Source organism: Gossypium hirsutum, chromosome A07 (assembly GCF_007990345.1).
Source record: "Gossypium hirsutum isolate 1008001.06 chromosome A07, Gossypium_hirsutum_v2.1, whole genome shotgun sequence".
NCBI classification, from domain to species: domain Eukaryota; kingdom Viridiplantae; phylum Streptophyta; class Magnoliopsida; order Malvales; family Malvaceae; genus Gossypium; species Gossypium hirsutum.
The window spans coordinates 34,082,427-34,106,645 of record NC_053430.1 but is presented as its reverse complement, the minus strand read 5'-3'; the positions used below and the strand labels follow the sequence as shown (position 1 = coordinate 34,106,645).

The following is a 24,219-nucleotide window of genomic DNA, read 5'->3' as shown; positions in this document are numbered from 1 at the left end:
CCAGTTTAATATCTATATCTTTATAATTTTAAAGGATTAAATCAAAATTTTATTATTTTTTGTAGGGCCAAAGTGCAATTTTACATTTACTAATTTAAATTTTTATAATTTTTAAAGATGCCTAAATGGAAAATTTTTCATTTTATGGGGGGTTCGGGCCCCTGCCAGCCCCCTGGCTACGCCCCTATATAAGGGTGTTATAGGGATGGTGAAAGGGGAAGAGGTGGTGGGGTGGGGTGCGGGATTTTTATTTTATTTAATATTAATATAATTATATTTATTTAATATTAATATTAATATAAAATTTAAATTTATTTTTTAAAAATAATTATGTATTTTGATATATTTATTCGAATTTTTTAGAATTAAGATTAAATTGAGACCATTTGTAAATTTTGAATGTTATTTTTTTAAAATTATGACTAAATTAATATAATATATAAAAGTTAAACGCTAAATTTATTATTATATCATTTTTTAACTGCCATGTCAGCTTGTAGTTTGTAATTTTAACAAGAATGATCAAAATAACTAAATTATGTAACACAAGTGCTTAAATCATAATTGTTTTTAATTTTTAATGTCTAAAATGGAAAAAAAAATTATAATTGCATTACTTCAACTTAAAAAAGTAAAAAGAATATAACACACCTTTTTTAAGGTAAGCCACGATTCTTGGCCTGTACCTTCTTAAAATCTCAAACCTATAAAGATTTTTTCCATTTTCGCCCACAGTAATTTTTTTAGTTAATAAGCTTTGTTTTTTAGAGTAGCTTTAGTGTGAAAATTAGTTAATATAGTTTAAATATATTGTAAAAGAATATTTTATTTCTTTAAAAAATGTAACTTACAACTTTAAGTAATATTATTATCTATGTATTTTGTTTTCTTATACTTTTATATATGAATTAATAATTTTTTTATTAGTACCAGAAATTTGCATATATAATTTACTTTAACAACATAGAATATCTTAATTAAAAAATATTTAAATTTAGTGAACATCTCAAAGCCTAGTATCAAAGACTAGTCACTGATGTACTTCTAACAAAATTGTTATGGCCATGTACATAACTTTTTCTTCATCATCTGAAACCCTATAACCAAAAAAAACATCTTACTACAAAGAGGAACAAATAAGAAAAGAGCTGAAGGGGGGCCGAGGGTAAATAGGAAATTAATTAAAGAAGGGTAAAATCAAGGTAAGTTTTCCGTATAGTAGGTCCAACTACCCCAAGAGACAGTGACAAAGCATAATGTGATGGTTTGGGTTGTACTGCAGGAAAGAGACGGTGGTGGTGATGGTGGTTCTGGTTTGACAGGTTACCAGTTTTGGAAAACTTTGATTGTTGGGTCAGCTTATTTAACGCAAAGTTTCCATTTATTGATAGGTTCTGGGCTGGCTACTTCACCATCACCTCTTACCGCTACAGCATGCTGTGTTTCATCCTTTTGCGGTGAGAAGGGAACAACCGGTACTCATTCCAATAGGGACTTCTTTGGAATTGTCCATTGCCCTTGTTTTTGCTTCTCTATTTGCATTTCAATTTTCCTCTCTCTTTTATGGTTTGTAGATGGGACAGTAAGAACATAAGATGGACAATCATCTCATCAATCATCTCATCACCATCAGTGATGAGATTACGTTTCTCTATAACAAGTATGGTTTAGATATGGTAGGAATTGAGTTATATACTAAGTGATGGTGTGAATATATGTAGGTTTCGAGGAACTGCATGCCGTGCATGCAAAAGCAAAGCCGCAGGTGGAGTCATTAATATTCAAAGTTTTGGACATGTTACTTGAATAAGCTTCCCAAGACAAGTGGGGCTTGGGCGTCAATGATAAACCTCTGACAAAGCCAGATTGCAGGTTGGCTGCATGTCCTGCTCTCTCACTCACCCTCTCTTCTCTCTTTTTCACACGCTGATACCAACCACTGCTCATTTTCTCATTCAATCTATAACGGAGGATTTTAAGTCCTAAGAACAATGCCTTGGTTTTTTTTCCCTCTAATTTTAAAGTAAGATTGTTTCATAAATTATGAAAGGGTTTTTTCAATTCTTTCGAAAATAAAAGAAAAAATAATAATTTTTATAATTATTTCTAACATAATATATATTTGTTGATATAAGTTTCAACAAGAGAGGAGATAAAAAGAAAAAGATGGTGGTGCAATGAAGGTCCATAAAAGAGGAGAAAAGTTGTGTGAAGGATAGGAAAACTAAATGTAAAGAGTAAGAGCTCAAGGTTGATAACTGGGGAGAAGATCATTTTTACTTCAATATGAAAGGTATTTATAACGAAAGTCCTCTTATTTGATAGTGGTGACATAGCAAGTTATTACAACGAAATTGCTATTATGGAGTATATGGGGGACGTGCGTGATAGAAACCATTATGTTATTCCTTTTGAGGAGTATGATGCTGATATATACAGATGAACTTCAATGCTCCATTAAAAGTGTTTACACTGAAAAGCAGGTGAGCTAGATAAATTATTGCATTTTTTTTTATCTTTCAATATCATTCCAAACTTTTGAATTTCAATAATATGCAATATTTTTATTTTTATTTTTAATTTATTTTATATAGTGCTTTTGTCGTTTAAGTTGTACAACATTTTGCCAATGTTTTTATTTTATAATTAGATTAAATTTTGATTAATTAATGGGGTAATTGAGTTTAATTATTTGGGTAATTGATTTGGGTTAAATTTAATATTTTGAGTTGTGTTATTTTATTTTAAGTTTTGGGTTGTTTTAATGTTTTTAGTTTAATTGAGTTAGGTTTTATATTGGTATTCAATATTTGGAAATTGAGTTAGGCATTGAATATATATTATTTAAAAAATTTATTTAATTTATTCTATTTAAATTTATAAAATCGAAAATCAAATTGATATAGTCAAGAAAACTAATTAAGCTAATTGAATAAATCGTAAATTTTTTATTACACCAATTATTTGCACACCTCTATATATAAACATATCACAACGTGCATATCGAGAGAATCAAACCCTAAACAATTACATAAAAAAGATATTGCGATACTATTACACTAGATTTTCTAAGTTAAAACTTTTTTTTATCTATAAGTAAATTTTGAAATAAAAAAAACTAACTTTTTAGGTCAAATACAAATTCTTCCTTTTGACTTTTCAAAAGCTTGGTTCAAATTATAAATTTATCTCTCATTTATATTAATTATAAATTTCAAATATGACTTATGTATTGAATAAATTTTACAAAAAAATTTATTATAATTGTTTAAAAAGTCTTAAAATTTTATATTTCAGTTATTATAGTTTTTTATATATTTTTACTACAATTTAAATTGAATATTTATTAATACAAAAAGAATTCTAATATAATATTTTGTCAATAGTAATAATAAGGACACGAAAAAAAGAAGAAGGATATTTTGCGTTATTGTATGTTATTTTAATATCTAAATATAATTTATATATTGAAATAAAATTTTAAAAATATATTTTTTTTAATTTTACTATTACAAATACAAATATATGTTGAAGCATAGAATATAACCAATATAAAAACACAACAAACAAATAAGAGAACGCAACCATATACGCATATATTGGGATTGAAGACCTACACATCACAATTAAAAATGATGGCACTCAAACTTGGATGCATAATGACCCAAGTCCTCAGGTTAACCAACAATGCCGAAGCCCTATTAGCATAAACAATTTATCATAATTGTTTAAAGTATTCAAAATTGATATTTTATATAGTGTAATATTAACAAATCTAAATATCATTTAAATTAGTTTATTTTTTATTTTACCATTTCATATCTAAAATGAGCATTTTAAATTTCACAAAATTCTTTAACAATAATACTAAATATTTAAAATCTTTAAGTAATGTTAAAGTAATCATTTGGAAATCAATCTTAAAGATACTAAAAGAATAACATTTGATAGACCATGAGAAAGGGGAAAAGATCAAATTTTAGTTCGATAATTGGATGTCGACTTTGATCCCCTGAAAGATCATTGTCGAGACCTAAGTGGAGTGGACATAGATGGTCGAATAATTGATATGGTACACATAGATGGAAGATGGGATTGGAATGAATTCTAACATCTTTTAGACGATCAATGGTCCTTTTCATTGCAGGGACATTACATACTAATCGGCAGGCTCAATCAAACTCATTTATTTAGCGGTGGAATGGTAATGGGTTGTTTTTGGTGAAAAGTGCTTCAAGATCAACTTGAACCCACCAAATGCAAAATAAAGAACCATTTGGAAGAGCCGACATCCCTAGAGAGTGTCATTTTCTTTGGCTAGTGACTAAAAATAAAATGGTGAAAGGTGTGATAGGTATACTATTGAGGGGGATCGACCTTAAAAACTGTTTAAATATAAACAATTTACCATTTTACCTATAACTTAATTATTGATTTTTTATATAAGTATAATTTTAATATCATTTTTTTCCTTCCACCCGATAATATCTAATATTAATAAAAATAATTTTGAAAATAGTTTAGTTGGATTTTTTTTTAATATAGGTCAAATGCAAAGCATAGGTGTTAGTTTGAAGCAGGCCCGCAACCAAGTTTTGAGTTAGAAAGTTGAGATATTGAAAATACAATTGGCTAAGCCCAACTCCAACCAAAACCTAAAAAATTCCCAAAAGTGTCGTCTCAAGCTCTAAGCCTCTCACCAGTCAGGCAGTCACCGGCAAGCACCAACAAGGCACCGTCGACCACGGGCCCTTAAAATTCTCATTTGATTGGTTGGTTTCGTTACTTGTAAATTCGTTACTTGTAAACCCATTCTTGATGTTTTAGGATTCTATTTCTGGTTGATTTTTAGTTATAGATGTTACTATGTCAGCCCTTAATATCCTTTGACTGGTTACTTGGTTAAGTTTATCACTATTTAGGCTAGTGATCAAAGATTTAAGAGCATTGAATTTGAAGGAAACAAACAATGAGCTAATGAGGAAACATGGAATCTCTTACAACTTCCAAACTTCACTCACTTCCATTCTAATATATTTCATTTATTTTCTAATAAAGAAAGAAAAACAAGAAATGGAAAGAGTTTGAAGTTTAGACCAAAACAGAGAGACAGTCTGTCATGTCCGAATGTAATAAAATAATAATAATTTCCTTTTTCTTTGTCTCTCCAAATTTACTTAGCTAGAAGAACATAGATGTTCGAACCATGAAAAATGTTTATAATGTTTTGATTTTGATGCTTATTGTTAATGTTTATGAACTGAATTGTTAATTTTAAAATTTTATTGGTATATTGAAAAATGGCTTGTAGCGAAAACAATGAGTTTATGGGGGATAGTGAGAAGGTTTCTGTTTGTTTGATCTTGTCTTTAAATGTTGATTGTTTTGGTTCTCCAGGGATAGCTCATGTTGAACTAGCTCGAAGGTAAAATTATACTGGCCGGAGTTAAACATTTATATTGATATTCCAACTGATATTGATTGTGAACTAGAGATAGAAATTGTTAGACGTTGTTAATTTAGCTTTATCGTTTTAGCTCAAGTGATAAATTCCGCTCTATGATGATGATTGTAAGGCGGATTTTAGAGCCATTGACATCTGATATCATTCCAGTTAATGCCATTTATACTTGTAGAAGCAATTTAAGTACAATGCATGCATGAACAAAACACATTCAGCATTCTTATAAATGGAAATAGGCGATTCATGTTTAATGCAAGATCGGTAAGTGGTTGATGAAGGTTTTGGTTTTTCTTCCATTTGCTTGGGGAATTTTCTAATTTCATAGAGCAACTAGGTTATAAAAGCTCATTTGAATGCTGGTGGTTAGTTTGCAGTTTTGAAAGCTTACAAGGGACTGCCTTGAAATGAGAATATATTTCAATCTTGTTAAAAATAAAGTGACAATGCTCCATCGAGGTCAATTCCATCATTATATAGTCAAAGAGTGAAGCAGAACTACTAGTAAATCAAGTTGTCTGGAATTGTTATTGAAATTTTAATTTGCTTGGAATTTTTATGTTTAAATTGTTAGTAATATTTAAATTTTTGTGAAATTTTTATGTTTAGTTTGTTTGAATTATTATTTAGCCTTTTTTGTTAATTTATTTTACATTTATTTATTTTTAGTTATGAATAAAATTTATTTAAAATTAATTTTTTATTTGATTTTATATTATTTTTAAAATTTTAATTTTAGTGGATTTGGATTTTGGTTATGTTGGATTCGGATATCTAACATAAGGTTGAAAATGTTAAATTCGGATTTTTTGCGGATTCGGATATTCGGCGGATAATGTATTTAATTCTGATTTGGAATTGGATAGTAAAATTCGGATAATCTGTGGATTCGGATAATCCATAAATTGCAGATATCCAACCCGCTGCCATCCCTAACTGGGATCAGTTTTAAGTTTCTCAAATTTTTTTTTCAGACCTAATTCCTAAAGCCCTTATTAAACCTCAGTGTAGTGCCTTTGGTCACCGGCCAACTTGAGCCAAGTAACCATCACCGACGATAATGGCGTGTACAGAGGAAGCAAAACTCGAGCACTTCCTTCAATGGCTTCAGGTTTAGTTCTCCAACACCCTGAACTCAACTTCAAGCCGTCAACTCTACATTTCTGTTCCTCTGGTTCAACTAACAGTGATTTTAATTCAGGTAAACGGAGCTCAATTCCGCGGCTGCAAAATCAAATATTGCGACTCCACCAAAGGCTTTGGTATTTATTCCACCAATGGTTCCCCCGAAGATGGTCAGTAGCAAAAAGCCCTGTAACAAAGAAGTTAAAGAATAGAATTCTGTTTGATTCTTTGTAAGGTTTTCGTTAATTTTATGAGGAAAAGAAACTGGGCAGGGGTTCTTCTTGTTGTTCCACTGGATTTAGCAATAACTCCAATGAGGGTACTGCAAGATCCTTTAATTGGAGCAGAGTGTAGAGCAATGTTTGAAGAAGGAGAAGTTGATGATAGGTTCTTAATGATTTTATTTCTTATTGTGGAACGTCTCCGAAAGAATTCTTCATGGAAACCGTACGTACTTAACCTATGTGATTGGCATTTTAGTGTTCTTTTTTTTCCCTTTATTATTTATGTGGATTGAAAGGTTGGGTCAGGTACCTTGATATGCTTCCAACTACTTTTGGTAATCCGGTTTGGTTTACTGATGATGAGCTTTTGGAGTTGCGGGGAACAACCTTGTATAGAGCAACTGAATTGCGGGTAAATATTAGTATTTAGTTTTCTGTTTCTCTTGAAAATCAAATTGATGAAATTTGACTAACCATGATGATGAAAGTTAGTATAATTGTTTTATAGAAAAAGGATTTGATGTCTGTGTACGAAGATAAAGTGAAGGAATTGGTGAAGAAACTTCTGGTTCTTGATGGAGATTCAGAAAGGTCTGTATTAATTACATTAAACAAGATGGCAATCCATTGTTGCATTTAAATTGTTGAGTTTCTGGTCTTGTCAAGAATAATTTAGTTATTTTCTTATTGCCCAAACGTGAACTGTTGTTAATGCTTCTTTTGCAGTGAGGTGTGGTTTGAAGATTTCCTTTGGTAGGAATCCCCTCAAAATGAACTCTTTCTAACTCTCTTTAATTGGGGCGGGGTGGGGAAAATGGAAAAGTTTGACAATGATATGATGACATTCCCTGAACCTAAAACTTTGATGGCTATTATTGCATGATTTCTATAATGCTAGGGCAAATTCTATATTTTGGTCTCGTGCTTTGAACCTTCCTCTTCCGCATTCTTATGTATTCCCCCAAATTCAAGAAGATGTGGGCACAACCTGTCCAGTTGACAAAATTTCCGAGGGTTCCACCAGTCATAGTTGTAGTGAAGAGCCGATTAATGAAATCAATGGAAAAAGTGAGGTTATGCTTTAGTTCTCATTTACCACTTATTTCCTGTATAGGTCTCTTTCCTCTTATTTGCTTTTACTGTTGAAAATTTACTGCATTAACTATGAACTGAGGTTAAAGTTTTTTATTTACAATGTATTTATATCAGGATTTGAGGCTCATGGGAATGATAGCAAAGTCAATGGAGTAACTTCGACATCAAAACAAGAAGAAACTGTCTGGGTGGAGGGTCTTCTCCCTGGCATTGACTTTTGCAACCATGGTACGCTAGTCCTCTCTTGTCTATAATTGGTTCAGTCTGTTACTGCAGTCTTGGTTTTTCAGTCTTGATTCTCATTAAAGTTTTTTGTTTGTTAATTTTACATTTAGACTTGAAGGCAGTTGCAACATGGGAAGTTGATGGAACAGGGTCAATAACTCAAATTCCTTTATCCATGTTCCTTATTTCTGGTAGTCTCCTCTTGCCTCCCACGTTTGCTTTTTGTAACATATTCTGATCAAATCTGTTATACTTGAAGTTTTTTTTTTATGTTAAATATTGGGAAGTCTAACCACGAGTGGCACTATTTTTTCACTCAAAATGGAAAGCTTTACAGTCTCCATTGCCAGTTGACAAAGAAGTTTCCATCAGTTATGGTAACAAAGGAAATGAGGTACTTTGCTTTGTCCTGAATAGATAATTTTCTTCCTAAACATGAGTGTTTCTTCTATACTTTTAAAAGACTTATATGTCAATATTGATAGCCTCCTGTGCCCTTTGATATTCCCTGTTTAACTTCAAGATGGTTGCTGTTGTTTGCGAGCATACTCCATATTTATGGCAAGCTAAATATGGCTGGTAGCGTTTCTGTATATCTAGAAGTATCTCAACTTCCGGAGATTGCTCCTTGGTTGAAAAAACTGAACTAGAGGTCGACCTGATTTGATCTCTGGTTCCTGGTTCAACCAGGTGATTCACCATCTAGAAAGCTTGAAAAGTATAAACTAATAATAATTAAGAAAAATCATAAAAAATTCAAAAAGAGATTATTTTTAAAAATTCATCAAAAATTAGGAAAAAAATTATTTACAAAAAACCAAGGATGAAAGTGAACATAAACATGGTGAAAAAGCCTAATTTTTTTGTTGAAAGAATATAAAAGAAGTAAAATAAAATAAAATATCCAATTTTACTGGTTTTTATGTGGTTTTTCGGTCAACTTATATGATTGAACAGCCATCTGGTTTTTACAACCATGGATTATTCTTGTATTTATCATTTCTATGAATTGAATTATGTACTTTACAAGAAAGAAAAAAGAAAAAGAAAATTGTTAAATCTGCTCCCTGATTTTCTGTAAATTACTTTAAATGTTACTATTGTGGTAAATTTACATGATTATTTTCTTTGTGATTGTTTTGGTTCATCTTTCTATTTTGATGATCCCCTGTGGTCTGACATGCAACATGCTTTCAACTGTGAGCATGATATGTAAAACATGTATATCAGGAAGTAGTTTCATCTTCACTCTCTGGCATGTTTTACAACATTCTCTGCCTGAATGACATTAAAATTTCTTTCATAATCAATTTTTGGCGGTATCTTATCTGGACTGTACTTACTTATTGATACATGTGAGGCCGTTTTGATCATCTCATATTTGATGCAGGAACTTCTCTACCTGTATGGTTTTGTTGTTGATAATAATCCAGATGACTATCTCATGGTATGTTTATGCCAAATTTGCAGTTTGTCAAATTCCTATATTTTCTTCAAAAGGAATCATATTATTATTTAGGTACATCTTAGTCGGAAGAAATTCATGAATTGGGGCTTTCAACTATATCTCACTTCTTTCATCATGCTGTTCTGAGCTTATTCGCCAACATTTATCAACTGTACAGATTCATTATCCCGGAGAGGCAATCCAGAACATTTCCTTTTCTGACTTCAAAGGACAACTACTTGTAGCCCAGGTCAATGATCATGAATGACTTTTTTTCTTTTGAAAATATGAATGACAATATGTTAATATACCACTTAGTGCTATTTTAATATTTCAATGGAGACGTATTCTTCTTCATATTCTTTGGTAGAACCATTACATTCGTTATTCTTATGGTCCTTTCTACCATTCTTCTGAAAACGGTTTTGTATTACTGATTAATTTGGCTTTGGTTCACAGAAAGCTGCAATGCGGTGCCTTCTACCTAAAAACTTGCTAGATCATGGGTTTTTCGCAACAGGATCCTCTAATTGTAAAGCAAACAATACCTCTGAAGCCAATGATAGAATTTGCAATTTTAGTTGGAGTGGTCACCGCAAAACACCTTCTTACTTGAGTAAGCTAGTTTTTCCTGAAGATTTTATGACTGCCTTGAGGACCATAGCCATGAAAGTTGAGGAGGTTTCTAAGGTTTCCGCAATGCTAGAAGAGGTGTGGTTTCTCTTTTGTTTTATCATGTTTTTTCTTGAATGAACTGCAGTTATTGTCCAGCGAGGAGTAAAAAAAAACACTGATTGCAGTTACTATTATATTACTCTAAAATACATGTTAACATTCCTCAAGGGGCTAGTTGAGTCTCTGTCAGTCACTCTCATCTTGAGAAATGAAAAAATGAATTAAACTGTTTTTTGTCCTAACTGAAACTATTTTTCTTCTCCAAGCTTGTTGGGACTGAAGGAGAAAGACAGCCTTCCGAGACAGAAATAAGAACAGCTGTATGGGAGGCCTGTGGGGATTCTGGAGCTCTGCAATTGCTTGTTGACCTTCTTCAGAAAAAGTAAGTAAATCATAGAATCTTCTTAGAGTTTGAAACTCAACACTTCTGTATTATTCAGGTGTTAGCAAAGAAAACTGTCTTAATGATTTACTCTAATTCTGTATGGCAAGGATGATGGACCTTGAAGAGAGTTCTGGAACAGAGGACTCTGATTCTGAGCTACTTGAGAATGCCTGCGTTATTGGAAATGCAGAACAGCAGACAAGGTATACTAGAAGTTTAAACTTTCCTCCTTTCAATGAAAAGACAGTCACTGCAATCTATACTTTTGCTGGTTCTGGCTATTCAAGTCATTCTGAATATTTACAAAATTCCCTTTCCCCCTCCTATTATATTGCACCCTGAACATCCAGCCTTTTCTGTTTCATTTGCAAAATTTATAGCATCGAACAGTAACTATCTTTCTGTTAATATTGAACAATCTTATTTGCTTTATTTTGTAGCAAGGAGGCGAACAACTTGGTCCAGCAGAAGTTGATGAGTAGAAATAGGTGGTGTAGCATAGTGTATCGAAGAGGGCAGAAGGGACTGACTCGTTTATTCCTTAAGGAAGCAGAACATGCCCTGCAATTATCTCTAAGTGAAGGAAATTGAGTATAAATCGACTTCCTCTTGTTCCAAATGAGCGGTTTTACTAATTTAGTCACTAGTCATTACAACTTGGGTGTTATCTATGTTCAAGATTTATAGGTTACGTTTTTAAAAAATTCAACATTCAAAGATGTGTTTTACAAAATTCTTACTTGGCACGGTGTCTTCTGTATTATTCACTTTGGTCATGATTGGTTCTTCAAGACCAGCCATATTCCTACGCATCCATCCAAGGGCAGCAATGGCAACGTTTCAGAAGACTGGTGTCGGGTAATTGGGTGGTTGTGGCCAACAATCTTGGCCTTGGCACTGGCTATGCCAAGAAGAACAAGATCAAGCTCATACATGAAGCATGTTGTAATGTAGTGAACATAACCAAAGGCTTGAAGATAATGAAGGAGAGGTGCGGTGCAGTAGGAAGGATAAGACAATTCTTCCAGGGCTACTCTCCTCTTTGGACGGGTGGGGTAGCATTCAATTGTGGGCTGTCAAACTTGGGGAATATGTTCACCAGCTTGAATGACAATAAAGCAGCCGCTTTGTTAAGAATCTTTTGCTTACCGTGTTAGCGTATTTATTGTACATGCCAAGATTATGGTATCGCTGGACTTCGGCCGTCTACCACTGTCGCTGGGTTCTATATATGGTGGATCACAAGGGCTTATTAATGTCTATATATAATCATCTTAGAAATAAAGAGCAACAAGCCGTCTAGCTCAGTCGGTAGAGCGCAAGGCTCTAAACCTTGTGGCCGTGGGTTCAAGCCCGACGGTGGGCGTTTTTGTTCCTATCTTCTGTCGGCTTTTTCACATAAGCAAAACATCTTGTCCTTGGTATGGAGGGACTTGCTGGATTTTCCGAGATACAATTATTTAATGCCGTTTTTACTATGGTCAACATTTTGTTTAAGTTAAATTTACATTTTAGTAATTTCACCGGATGTTGATCTAACTTGGTATAATAATAATAATTTCAGTCTTAATGTTTTAATTTAATATTTTTAAAAAAAATTTAATAAATTTAACATTCAATATTTATATATTCTATTGATTTGTTGTTGATTCTAAAAAATATATATTAAAATTTATAAAATATTAAAAATAAAAATAATTAACTGTAAATAAATATCATCCCTCCTATTTAAACGTATATACATAAATAAAAATTCACATAATAAATGTGAAATAACATTGGTTTAAATATGTCAAAGGTCCTTATATTTTTTCAAATTTTAAAATTTAATCCCTATACTTTAATTTTGAGACATTGATTCTTTATTTTTTTTTCTTTAAAAATCTTCATCCCTCCATTAAATTTTTGCCCTTAAACTTAACAATGTCAACTGTAAAATAACTTTTTTAACCTTTAACATTTACGATTTTTGTCAATTTGGTCTTTACTCTTCAAAAGTAAAAAATTTAATTTTTTTCATAATTTAAATAAAAACATAGAAATTAAAAAAATATCTTTTACATAAATAAAAAAATTATGAAAAATAAGAACTTTTTCAAATTCAAAAAACAAAAATGATTTTAAAAATATGAACAAAAATTTCAAAATTTAATGTTATCCAAATTAGATTGGACCGGCCAGTTAGATCAAGAATTGGTTGGGATATCAGTCTAGAGAGGTAAAAATCAATTGACCCTCAAGCCGAGACGGACTAGTTGAATCAAGCTAAAAAATTGGTTGAAAATTTTTCAAATTGGTCTTACCAATTGGTTCCCAAAATGACTAGTCTGATTGATTCAAATTCAAAGCAAATAAATTATTAAAAATAAAAATATTAGAATATATAAAAATCAGTTCAACTAAATTTTTTAGCCTAGTTCAACCAGTTTGTACTAATTCTAAGTTTAACCGGTTTTTAAAATTTTTAAACTATTTTAGCCCTCAACATTTATAGTTTTTTTTGTCAATTTGGTCCATACCATTTAAAAGTATGTAAATATAAAAATAATAATAAAAAACATTATTTTTCTTATCTTAAGCAAAATAAAAATATTTTTTAAAAGATTTGGCTAAAAAGACCTCTCCAGTCCCTCTCAATTTCAATATTGAGCAAATTGGTCCCTTTTAAAAAAATGGATCAATTCAATCCCTGAAAAATTAGAAAGTGAGCAATTAAGGACAATTAATCATGGAGTTAATGTTTTTATCAATTTTACATAAATTTGATTAGTACAAAAACAAGTTTAGCTCTCATAATGTATACATTCTATCAATTTGGTCTTGATTTAACAAATTTAGCCCATAATATTCTTGTAAGTGTGTAAATATTGAGGCTAAATTTGTTGGTTTTTTTAGAATCAATAACAAATTAACAAAATATTAATTATCGAGGGCTAAATTTGTTATTGTATCAATCAAATTTATGTAAAATTGACAAAAAAACATTAATTTCGTGATTAATTGTCTTTAGTTGCTCACTTTTGAAATTGAAAGGAATTAAATTGCTTTGATTTTTTTGAGATGGACCAATTTGCTCAATATCAAAATTGAGAGGACTGGAGAGGTCTTTTTAGCAAAAAATATTATTTTAAAAAAATATATGAAAAAATAAAACACTTTAAAATTTGAAAATAAAAATAAAATTACTTTTTTAAATATTAAAAAATTCTAAAATTTAATGCTATCTAAATCGGACTGAGCCGATCGGCTAAAAAATCAATTGAGATATGGTCTAGTGAAAGGTAATAAATTGATATAGATTGAGTAAAAAAACCAATTGAGCAAGCAAGTGAACCGATTTTTATAATTTTGCAAATATTTTTAATAATTTATTTACTTTGAACCGGTTGTTTTGGGAACCAATTGGTTTGACCAATTTCAAATTGGTTCAATCGATTTTTAGCTCAATTTAACCAGTCTGTACTAGTTCGCGTTAGCCGCTTTTGTAACTTGCATTGAATCGATACCTCAATCGTTTCTTGATTTGACTAGTCGGTGTGGTCCATTTAGATAAGACTGAATTTTAGAATTTTTCTTTATATTTTTATAATCATTTGTATTTTGTATTTTTTTTAATTTCAAAGAGTTTTTATTTTTCATAAGTTTTTAATTTTTTTTAAAAATTATGTTTTTAATTTTTTATGTTTTTTTTAATATGAAAAAAATTAAATATTGAGGGTTAAAAAATTTATTTTACTTTTGACATTATTAATTTTAATAACAAAATTTAAAGAGAGACCAAGATTTAAAAAAAAAATACATAGACTTATTAAATTTTAATTAAAATATAGGAATTAAATTTTAAAATTTGAAAGAATAGAAACAGGTTTAACATATTTAAACCAGTAACATTAAAATAGATTAAAATGCAGTAACTATTTTAGTTGTTCTAGTAATGAAAGAAGAAGCTAATTAGATGGGTTTTGGGAACTCCAAAACTACAAGCTAATGCTCATAATAGCAACCATTGAGGAGCATTGTATTCATAGGTTACTACCCCACTACAACATTTTGTTATTTTAAATTTAACTCTTATTTTCCTTTATAATTACAATAATTAAATTAAGTTACTGAAATTAATTAATAAATTTAAATTTAAATTTAAATTTTATATTTATATTTATAGCATTGCAGGGATATATAATATAAAATTTATTGAAAAACTAAAAATTAAATTATAAGTATATATATATATATAAATATTTACAAACATCAATAAACTTAAAATGATACTTTGAAACACATTGGAACTAAAATAAATTAAGAGAGAGAAAATTTGCTTGTCTTTTTTTTTATGAATATTGATTTTTGAAAATTCTAAATTTTAAATTAACTTTTAAAATTTAAAATTTATCTATTATGAAATTGAGCTTAGTTTTCCTCAAATATTGATTTTCAAATAGGCTATAAGAACAAGTTACCTCAACACTTAATGCAATCCTCAACCATTTGAGATCAAGTTTAAATGACATTTGGATAAAAAATTGTTATGATATTTACTATTATTGACCCATAATCGGAATGGATCTAAGTTGGACTTTATGTGGTTCGTATATCGAGCACGAATGATATTGAGCGTTCATAAAAGGGACATTTACACTCAGCTGTGAAATTACACATGAGACCGTATAACCATATATTAAATCTAGAGTGAAATACATGTTGACAAACATAAAGCTTACTTAAAAATTACATCAAGGAATAATAATTATATTATATAAATGCGTAGCTCCATCGTCGTAAAGGATACATAAATACTCAACAAAAATCAATCGAAGAGAATTTGGTTTATATTCAAGAAATCCTCATTATAATGCTTCGGAAAAAAATTGTTGAATCAAGAAATTTTGTTAGATTGGGACTTGAATTGGAATATGGTTATAAAAAGAACAAGAAAAAAAAGGGAACAAGTTGTGCAGCTGAGGAATTGGCAATGGGATTGGACCCTTTCCTTCTCTTAGAACAAACTCCAAAGTCAACAATCTAAGAATGTGGATAAGGCCGTATTTCTTGAATTGCGTGATTACCAGTGTTTGCCGTAAATTCAATGGGGTCTTCAAGGATCATAATCCAACGGTTCATAACTCAAAACATTGGAATGAAGAAAGCGGGGGTTTGGTTTGGGAAAGATTGGACCAAACATGCCTCTATCATAGAGATAGAGAACACTAAAAAAGGACACCAAGAGTGAGAGAGACTGAGACCTCCCTTCCCTTTTAAAGGAAAGGTAAAAAGTTCGTGGATTTCGAGGCCAAAATCCGCCACTTCCTTCGCTACCATTCTCTCTTTTCCTTGTGTCTGGTACTTGTACTATAATTCACCAAAACCTTGTTGTTTGGTTCATTCATGTGTGTTTTTGAGATGCCTTTATCTTCTGCTACTATTCTTATGCTTTTAGTTACTACTTGTAAGAAATGTTTGTTTCCATTTTCTATGGTTATTGTTATCTTGTTTGATTTGTTGGTTTCTTCAGGGGTTTTCAATATGGGTGATTTGGATTCATTTGTGAATTTCTTCTTCTTTTCTTTTTTTCTACTTTCCCCTTGGTCTTGGTGATATGATCTGCTTGGTTGACAGGGAAGTGGGCAATTGGGTTGTCGTTTTTGTGAGTATTTTATGAGAGAATTCTAAAACTAAGCTAAACCTTAGGTACTAGACTCAGCTGATTATGTGTCTGTGTGTGTTTGCATATTATTTGTTAAAGATTCAAAGCTAAAAGCTTCCTTATATCATCTTTTGCAAGCAAATAAACATCAGACAGCACAGCCAAATTGTTAGAAGAAATTGATGCTTTGTAGTGCTTTATATTTGATGGTGTTCACTGAATGATATCAAACCAAATGGTAATTTGCTTTTGGATATTCTGTTTTGAGTTCATGGCTTTAAGCTGTTAGAGCCTGCATTCTATTTAGGGATTGCGAATTGTTTATAGGATGATTAAGCCATTTGCTTAGACCTTGATTGTTTAAGCAACAACATACTTGGTAATGATGAGGTTTACACACACACAAAAGAATGATGGGTTCGAGTTTTTGACGTGTACTTTTGTCTTTCATTGAAAGTAAAAGCTCCTCTTCGTTATTAGTGGCTTGCTTAAACTGGCTGATAATGTTGTCTGCGACTAGCTCTTTACATTCGATCTGTGTAAGCTCATGTGAAAATGTAATTATTGTGACTTTTTCAGGTGTCTTTTAGATAAAAGATGAGTACGCTGGATGCAACTAGAGCAGAACTTGCTCTTATAGTTTTGTATTTGAATAAGGCTGAAGCAAGGGATAAGATATGCAGGGCTATACAATATGGTTCGAAATTCTTAAGTAATGGGCAACCTGGCACAGCCCAAAATGTTGACAAGTCAACCAGCTTGGCTCGGAAAGTTTTCCGTCTTTTTAAGGTTCTCTCACTATGCCTAATACTAAAAATGACAAGTTGGTGCATGTTGTACAAGGGTATTTATTTGATAATCTTTTCCTTTTTGTTTTTTGGGTGAAAGTAGTACTCCAACTTAGTAGTTAACGCTTGGTTGAATGAACACTTCTCATAACATATAAAATTAATACTTTTTACTACAAAATGCATCTGGTATCAAACTTAAATTCTTACACTATTTATTATTATTGTAGCTTGATTATTGTTTTTAATTGTGAATTTGCAGTTTGTCAATGACTTGCATGGTCTTATTAGCCCAGTTCCTCGAGGAACTCCCCTTCCACTAGCTCTGCTGGGAAAGGTGTGATAAACTTCCAATTTTCTGTACCTCTCAACTTAATTAATGCTGCTTTTGGGTTAATGCAATGCTTGTTTCAGTCCAAAAATGCGCTGTTGTCAACTTTCTTGTTTCTCGATCAAATTGTCTGGCTTGGCAGAACAGGTATCTATAAGGTATGCTATATGTTATGCACGTCATTTTTTCTGTTCTATCTAATTTGTTAGTCTTGGTTTACAAATGTTAACTCGAAGGAAGCCATTTACAGAACAAAGGAAGAACTGAGCTGATTGGACGAATATCTCTTTTCTGTTGGATGGGTTCTTCAATCTGTACCACCTTGGTTGAGGTTTGTTGCTGTGCTCTTCAGCATTCATTAATTTGAGAATGAGTCTCTACCTACAAACTTGTTTTTACTTACCATGTTTCATTAGCCATATCCACTTGTTTATGACATATACCATCTTTTTATCAGCTTGGGGAGCTCAGAAGGCTATCTAAATCAATGAAAAAGTTGGAAAAGAATCTTAAGGACAGTGATAAGTACAAGGTATGTTCAGAGCATGCGTGTTTCTAATAAGTCGTTTTCCTCAAATGTCCTTATAATCAGTTTTCTCCCTTCCCGATTATACAGAGTGAGGAATACTGTGCCAAGCTCCAAAAATCAAATGAGAGGACTCTAGCTCTTGTTAAAGCAGGACTGGATATAGTGGTAGCAGTTGGCCTTCTTCAATTGGCACCTAAGAAAGTCACCCCTCGTGTAACAGGGGCTCTTGGATTTGCTACGTCTCTCATCTCCTGTTATCAGGTATTTGATTCTATGCTTGTAGTCTTAGACTGGAATTTTATTTTTTTTATTATTTTTTTTTGCTTAGTAGACAGTTGGATGTTTTCAGTGAATGTATACGTAAATCACTGATTGTGTAGGGTTAAAGGTTAATGAAAAGGTAAAGAAATTAAGAGGTTATAGCATACAAGCTATCATGCAAGCTTATGAATTGAAGCTTACTGATACAGTTAATCATTGAATGAATGTTGTGACCTTGGGAATTATCTCAAGTTATTAAGACATACCAGATCCTGAATTCAAATATTATTTACGGATAAAAAAATAGGACAGACCATCGTTAGGTTATAGTTCTGTTGTTTATGTAGCAAATGTCAAAAGCTTTTGGACTGATCGGAGGCTGAAAAGATTGTGCTGTGTGTTGCAGTTGCTTCCGTCACCATCCAAGTCCAAGGTAAACTGAAGTGGGAAGCCTGTTTTGCTCATCAAGCTCGAGTATCATCATCTAAATAAATTCAACTTGTGCGTTTAAGGTTTGAAGAATTTGTCAACTTGGGGGTGAACTTGGACTTACTCTTCCTATTTATAGCACCACTGTTGTTGCATATCTTTCAGGCTTTCAACAAAAATAATACTATTATACATGCTATCATTTCTTCACATTCATGTATTTAGGCAGAGTTCATATATATATACTGTGCTCTGTTTGACACATTTTATTCCAAGCCGATTTAGTGACACCCCACTTGGGTAATAAGTTTTGATTGAAGGTCAACCTAGCAGAAAACAAGATTCGATTTCTGAATGGCCAAGGCTTTGATATATAACACTAGCACATAAAACCAGAATATAAGCTAATCCGGAACAAGGTTACACGCTTTAGTTTCCAACAAGCTTCCATGTGAAAGGTTAGCTCAGATGTCAAATTCTTCCTCGTCCTCGTCTTCCACTTCCCATTCATATCCATATTCCACCTCACCTTCATTTCCCTGCAGTAAATTCAGAATTTGCTCCAAGTCTCTCACACGCATCTGCAAACTGGTTATAGAGCTCATCTGCTCAGGTAAAGTTGGCAGTGAATAACTCTGTACCTCTAGCACGAATTTTTCTGGGGGTTCAAGTATCTGAATACCAAAAGCAGGAGATAATGGGCGTCCCACAACTTGAACATGTGACACACTGCAATGATGCCCCACATATTGCGTTATTAGAGGGGCATGGGAAAATGGTCATAGAAAAACTAAAGATACCTAGATATGGATATTATGATTGAAATTTATGGCAAATCTATACTCATAACTCTACTGCAATGTACGAGTAGAGAAGGGGTGCATTTGACCGTACCAGATATAGAACAAGCCATCTATTTCCTGTCTCTGGACCCTACTCAACAGCTCAATCTGTAATATTCCACCAATGCAAAGAATAGGCTCTGGAAGCTTGAAAGTCTGTAAGCGGTTTTCCTGTTTAGTAAAAAACTGTGTCAGAGCTCTTGTATAAGTTCTTACAAAACTATATGAATGAAAAAAAGAACCAACTTCAATAAAACGCATTCTGGAACAGGGAAACAAATGAAAACAGAAACGATACTGTTAAGAGCCATTTTAGTATATCATATGCATTGATATCATATTTAATTACAACTATACTTTAATGAATATAGTTGATGGTTGTTCACAGAATGACCAAATCTGATATTCTTGTAGCAACAAATAGAAAAAGATCAATGGAATATATAAGAGTCAATTTTCAACAACGGAATTACACATAATTACTAATTTCATTCAGTATAGGCAATGAATGCTGGCAGAATGACTGGATCAGATGTAGTAATGAAAGAGAAAGATCAATCAAATAGATAAGTGCAAATGGAACCCAGCTACTTGAACTAACCTGAGCCATTTCAAACTCTTGTGAGGTGTAAGTCCATGCAAACTTGTCAGTACCAGAATCCTGGCATGACTCATCCGCATCCTTGATATGACCCATGCGAAATCTCACAGACTTCGCTGAATATATAGGGTAACCAAACTGGAAGAAAGCTGGATCAAAAATACAAATCTTATAAGAAAATTTTCAGGCTAAGAAAAAGCAGATGGATAAAAAAATGGAAAAACAAGTTGCTAGACAATCGGAGCAAATACCCTGGAAAGGTCTTATCTTGATCTCTGTAACAACACACAAATCAGCAATCAATCTATATGTCAATGTTTCAGGCACGGCAGGATTCTTTTGTCCTTTACTAGACCAGTATGAAGCTGTCCGAGCCACCCTATCTCTTGGTTCCAAAGTATTACATATGCTTTCCTCTGGATAATTATCAGTGCTAGAAGCAATTATTGCTTCTGAGATGCAATCCCCAGCAGTAGTTGACAAACAACATCGAGCTAAAAAGGCATAAGCTCTATGCTCCCTCTCCAAAGCTTCCCACTCCATAAAATTACTAGATCCAGCTCCAGCATGACCTTTTGTACTGCCACCTAGCTCATTGACACGATCAACTCTAGATAATTGGGGAAACATTTGGAGGGACAGATGCTTACATAGACCATGTCTAATCACTGCAAACCATTGAAAACTAATTTGTCAGCAATGACTGCAAGCAATCAAAGACCAGCAAAACAAGATTGATATCATCTTGAACATATGAATTATGACATTAAATAACACAACATATGCTGAAACAAGTTCTTGGAATGTTCAAGTCTAGGCTTTAGCTTTTCAGAACTTGAATATTAAATACGATATGGTTGTATACCAAATTCACATCAGAAAGAAGAAGAAAAAAGACCAGATAGGAAATAAAGCAGTTTATTCAAGATCAGCAGAGGTCCTCAAGGACTAAAGAGATGTAGAAGCGAGAAAAAGGAATAAACAGAAAAAGTATTCTACAAGTTAATGTATCAAATTTTTTGGTAATAATGAAACAAGAACAATGAGTCACATCAAAGGAAATACAAAGAAGGATCGATGCATTTCTCATTTTTTTGGTTCAATGGATTGGAAAAACTAATTAAAAGAAGCAGAGTGGGTTGGAGTCTGAAATTATAATGATATATAATGGACAAAATATCCACAATCTTCTAATCATACAGAAGCAACACATTCTGCATATGTTATACATAACCCGGAAATGAGTAGAGCCCACCAGGCTCCATGAAAATAATGTGTCTTTCATTGGTGTCAACAATTTCTTATATTTCTACCACATTTCCGAGGCTTTTCAGGTGAACTTAGTCACTTCCTTTTGTTCCTTTCTCTTCAACTTTTTCCCTCTAGGAAAGAGGGATAGGCTTGAATGCATTTTAATTTGAACCATGACTAGCTCAGTGCCAAAGAAACACTATGCAACTTCCATTAATTACAGCTACTTTCCAAAGTCCCCAAAAGAAAAGAGAAAGACAGTATAACCTATTATTTTTGTTGAAAACCATTTCACTTCAAAACACAAATTCTTTTTTTTTTTTCTTTTCCCTTTTTGCTTAAAAAAGGCACAAATCCTTGATAGATAAATGAGAAACAAGAAACGAGGCAAGAAAAGCAATGATCAAATGACAAAACTAAATTGAAATCTCAACTACAAAACTGCATCCTGAGAATATTATCCAGATGATGCTATGCTCCATTTGAACTATACCAAAATGGAAAAAAGTTCAAATTCGGTCTTGATCTCATGAGCTTTTATAGCAATTTAACAAGAAAAAAGAAATATTAATATTAAAAGAGGAGGAATATAAAAATTATCTAAGCTCACCAAAATGTCGCCAGTTGCGTGAGACAGCAGTGATGCGAACAAGATCAGATGGACCCTCTAAAGCAGTAAGTATCTTTATTGACAAGTCGCAAGGGAGGAAATTCAAGAAATCATCACCATTTTTCATCTTTTTCATATAAGTTCCTAAAAAGGAGTCAGGCAGCTATGCAGCCAAGAATTCCATCATCTGCTTTAGCACTTCAATAAATAAATAAAATGTTAGAGGTCATGTTTGAAGTAATAAAATTTTCAGGTTCCATTTGGTACCCATTTGTACTATTTTCTTTCCAGTTAACCAAACATTGCTGTAGAAAAATGAAAAGTTATTTGTATGATTAAACAGACCAAATATTATGGAGGAGAAAAACATCGATGCAAACATGTTGGTTAGACAAAAATCCAAGTTTCTTATTCATGCAAGTCAAATTTTCAGGTTATAGTCCCACAAAAATATGTTTCGCAATTGTATCCAAAATACATTGTACCCTTTTCACGTTTCAACCCTATAATCAAAAAATAAAGTTCAAAATTTACAAGAGAGAACCTTTTGAGCAATTGGACTCACTGAATTATATACAAGACAATCCAACTATGACACTGTCATTAAACTTATATCTGACAAAGCTAGGGAAGTGATTCCTGTAAAACAAACAGAATTTTATAAGGGTTCGATCACATTTTGTTTATTACAACCAGTATTTAGAGTTCTCTGATACATAAAACCTATTCAAAACAGCCAATTCTAATCAGAATCATGATTAGTACCACATAATCCAATCAATTGAGCTTAACTACAAGTTCGAGAAATAACTTTTTTTTAAAAAAAAAATGGAAACTGACTTCAAATCACAAAATTGTAAAAAAGAATACACCATAAAGCAACCAAATTTCTAAGAATTCAGAAAATAATAAATTGAAAAACATATATATATATATTAGGGTATAAGGGAAGGGAGAAAACTTGCATATAGGTGAAAAAAAGGATTCTCACCTTTCTGTTGAGAAGAAAAAGAAAAAGATAAAATCAAAATCTCCCAAAGAGAGCAGAACCCTAGCAATGGAAAATGAGGAGAGAGCGAAAGGGGTTTTTGGAGGTGGATTTGGAGATAACTGGAACAGAGCGATGGCGTTCACACTATACTTAGGCCAAGCTTTTTCCCGTATTTCTTCCTTTTAATATATTTCCCTTTTTCGCCTTCTGATTTTTAAAACATGCAAAGGCTGTTATACAAATATTAACAAACTGCTATTTATTCAAATCCATCCTAATACTTTTAAAGAAATAGGTTACATTAGTAGGAGGATTATATCCAAATAATTACTTCATTGTACAAAATATTAAATACTTTAAAAAGAATAGACACGTAACAATTTTTTAAGGGTGTTTATGGAATAAAAAAATTTTATTGTTAGTATAAATTAATTAAGTAATTCTTCCATTTTAAATGAATTAATTTCTTTAAAACATTTTCATGCTTGAAGTAATATTTTATGTATTAAGTAATTTTTTCAAGTTTTATTAATTACTTTTAAAGTATGTTCATGTTTTAAGTAGTATTTTATGTATTAAGTAATTTTTTTCTAAGTTTTATTTAAAAACATTTTCACGTTTTAAGTAATGTTTGATGTATTAAGTAACTTTTCCATAATTTATGAAGATAGTTTCATTTTTTCAATAATATTTCATGTGTTAAGTTTAGTCTTATATTTTTTTTATCAATTTAGCTATTATTATTTTTTTGAGCTAAATTTGACTCAAACTTTTTAAAAAGAGTCGAACTTAAAAAAATAGTTGAATTGTTTTTTTAATGGAAACACTAAGATGTTAAAATTTTAAATATAGAAGCTTGTATGGCAACTCATGTTTATTTCATGCTATTTTTTGAATTTTTATTAACTTTTTTATATTTTTGAAATTTGAAATTTTTATTTTTTGAATTTTTTTATAATTTTAAATTATTTTTTGGCATGACATATAAGACAAATAGTGTCATGTTAGCATGAAGTACATATGGAATGACATTCTAACATCATTAAAATATTAATGTTTTAGTTAACATTTTCGGTAAAAATACAATTTGGCCCTTTTTAAAAAGTTAAGGGTAAATTAGCAATATATGTCAATATTGGAAGATAATAAGGGAAATAGTTTGGTTTTTTTGATATTTAGGGAAATAGTCTGATTCTCGAGAGTGAAACAGAAATGTGTCTAGCAGGACGCGTTTTCATCCAATGGTAACTTCTCCCAACAGTCAAAAAATTCAACGACAATTTTTTCCAATGGCTAAAAATAGTT

At 31.6% G+C, this 24,219-nt stretch overlaps 3 protein-coding genes across 15 annotated transcripts; 2 read left to right on the top strand and 1 right to left on the bottom strand.

The window, feature by feature from the left end:
- The first annotated feature begins 4,602 nt into the window (after positions 1–4,602).
- Positions 4,603–11,376, top strand: LOC107955322 (protein-lysine N-methyltransferase EFM1). 5 transcript variants are annotated; one of them, XM_016891060.2, is made up of 18 exons: positions 4,603–4,772; positions 5,398–5,425; positions 6,468–6,572; positions 6,663–6,756; positions 6,859–7,033; positions 7,117–7,222; positions 7,319–7,401; positions 7,537–7,563; positions 7,709–7,878; positions 8,020–8,133; positions 8,241–8,321; positions 8,460–8,524; positions 9,521–9,577; positions 9,756–9,827; positions 10,037–10,288; positions 10,519–10,634; positions 10,745–10,840; positions 11,078–11,376. In XM_016891060.2, exons 3-18 carry the CDS (start codon positions 6,522–6,524, stop codon positions 11,226–11,228), a joined length of 1,710 nt encoding a protein of 569 aa, XP_016746549.1. In that variant the 5' UTR covers positions 4,603–4,772; positions 5,398–5,425; positions 6,468–6,521; the 3' UTR covers positions 11,229–11,376. The 5 variants fall into 5 exon arrangements, with proteins under 5 accessions (XP_016746549.1, XP_016746548.1, XP_016746547.1 ...); XM_016891059.2 differs by lacking the exon at positions 5,398–5,425 and having other exon boundaries at positions 6,436–6,572; XM_016891058.2 differs by lacking the exon at positions 5,398–5,425 and having other exon boundaries at positions 4,604–4,772.
- A 4,120-nt stretch (positions 11,377–15,496) lies between these two features.
- LOC107955326 (peroxisomal membrane protein 11C) lies at positions 15,497–18,883 on the top strand. Of its 5 annotated transcripts, none has more exons than XM_016891069.2 (8): positions 15,497–15,903; positions 16,861–17,070; positions 17,332–17,406; positions 17,484–17,558; positions 17,651–17,731; positions 17,858–17,932; positions 18,017–18,190; positions 18,597–18,883. In XM_016891069.2, the coding sequence occupies exons 2-8, from the start codon at positions 16,879–16,881 to the stop codon at positions 18,630–18,632; spliced, it is 708 nt and encodes a 235-aa protein (XP_016746558.1). In that variant the 5' UTR covers positions 15,497–15,903; positions 16,861–16,878; the 3' UTR covers positions 18,633–18,883. The 5 variants fall into 5 exon arrangements, with proteins under 5 accessions (XP_016746558.1, XP_016746556.1, XP_016746557.1 ...); XM_016891067.2 differs by having other exon boundaries at positions 15,590–15,977; XM_016891068.2 differs by having other exon boundaries at positions 15,590–16,083.
- Positions 18,857–23,162, bottom strand: LOC107955324 (F-box protein At4g00755). Of its 5 annotated transcripts, none has more exons than XM_041118035.1 (7): positions 22,915–23,122; positions 22,468–22,562; positions 21,924–22,121; positions 20,314–20,730; positions 20,063–20,211; positions 19,514–19,632; positions 18,857–19,348 (listed from the first exon to the last, which is right to left on the bottom strand). In XM_041118035.1, the coding sequence occupies exons 3-7, from the start codon at positions 22,057–22,059 to the stop codon at positions 19,084–19,086; spliced, it is 1,086 nt and encodes a 361-aa protein (XP_040973969.1). In that variant the 5' UTR covers positions 22,060–22,121; positions 22,468–22,562; positions 22,915–23,122; the 3' UTR covers positions 18,857–19,083. The 5 variants fall into 5 exon arrangements, with proteins under 5 accessions (XP_040973969.1, XP_016746553.1, XP_016746552.1 ...); XM_016891064.2 differs by having other exon boundaries at positions 22,489–22,562; XM_016891063.2 differs by lacking the exon at positions 22,468–22,562 and having other exon boundaries at positions 22,915–23,162.
- Positions 23,163–24,219: the final 1,057 nt, after the last annotated feature.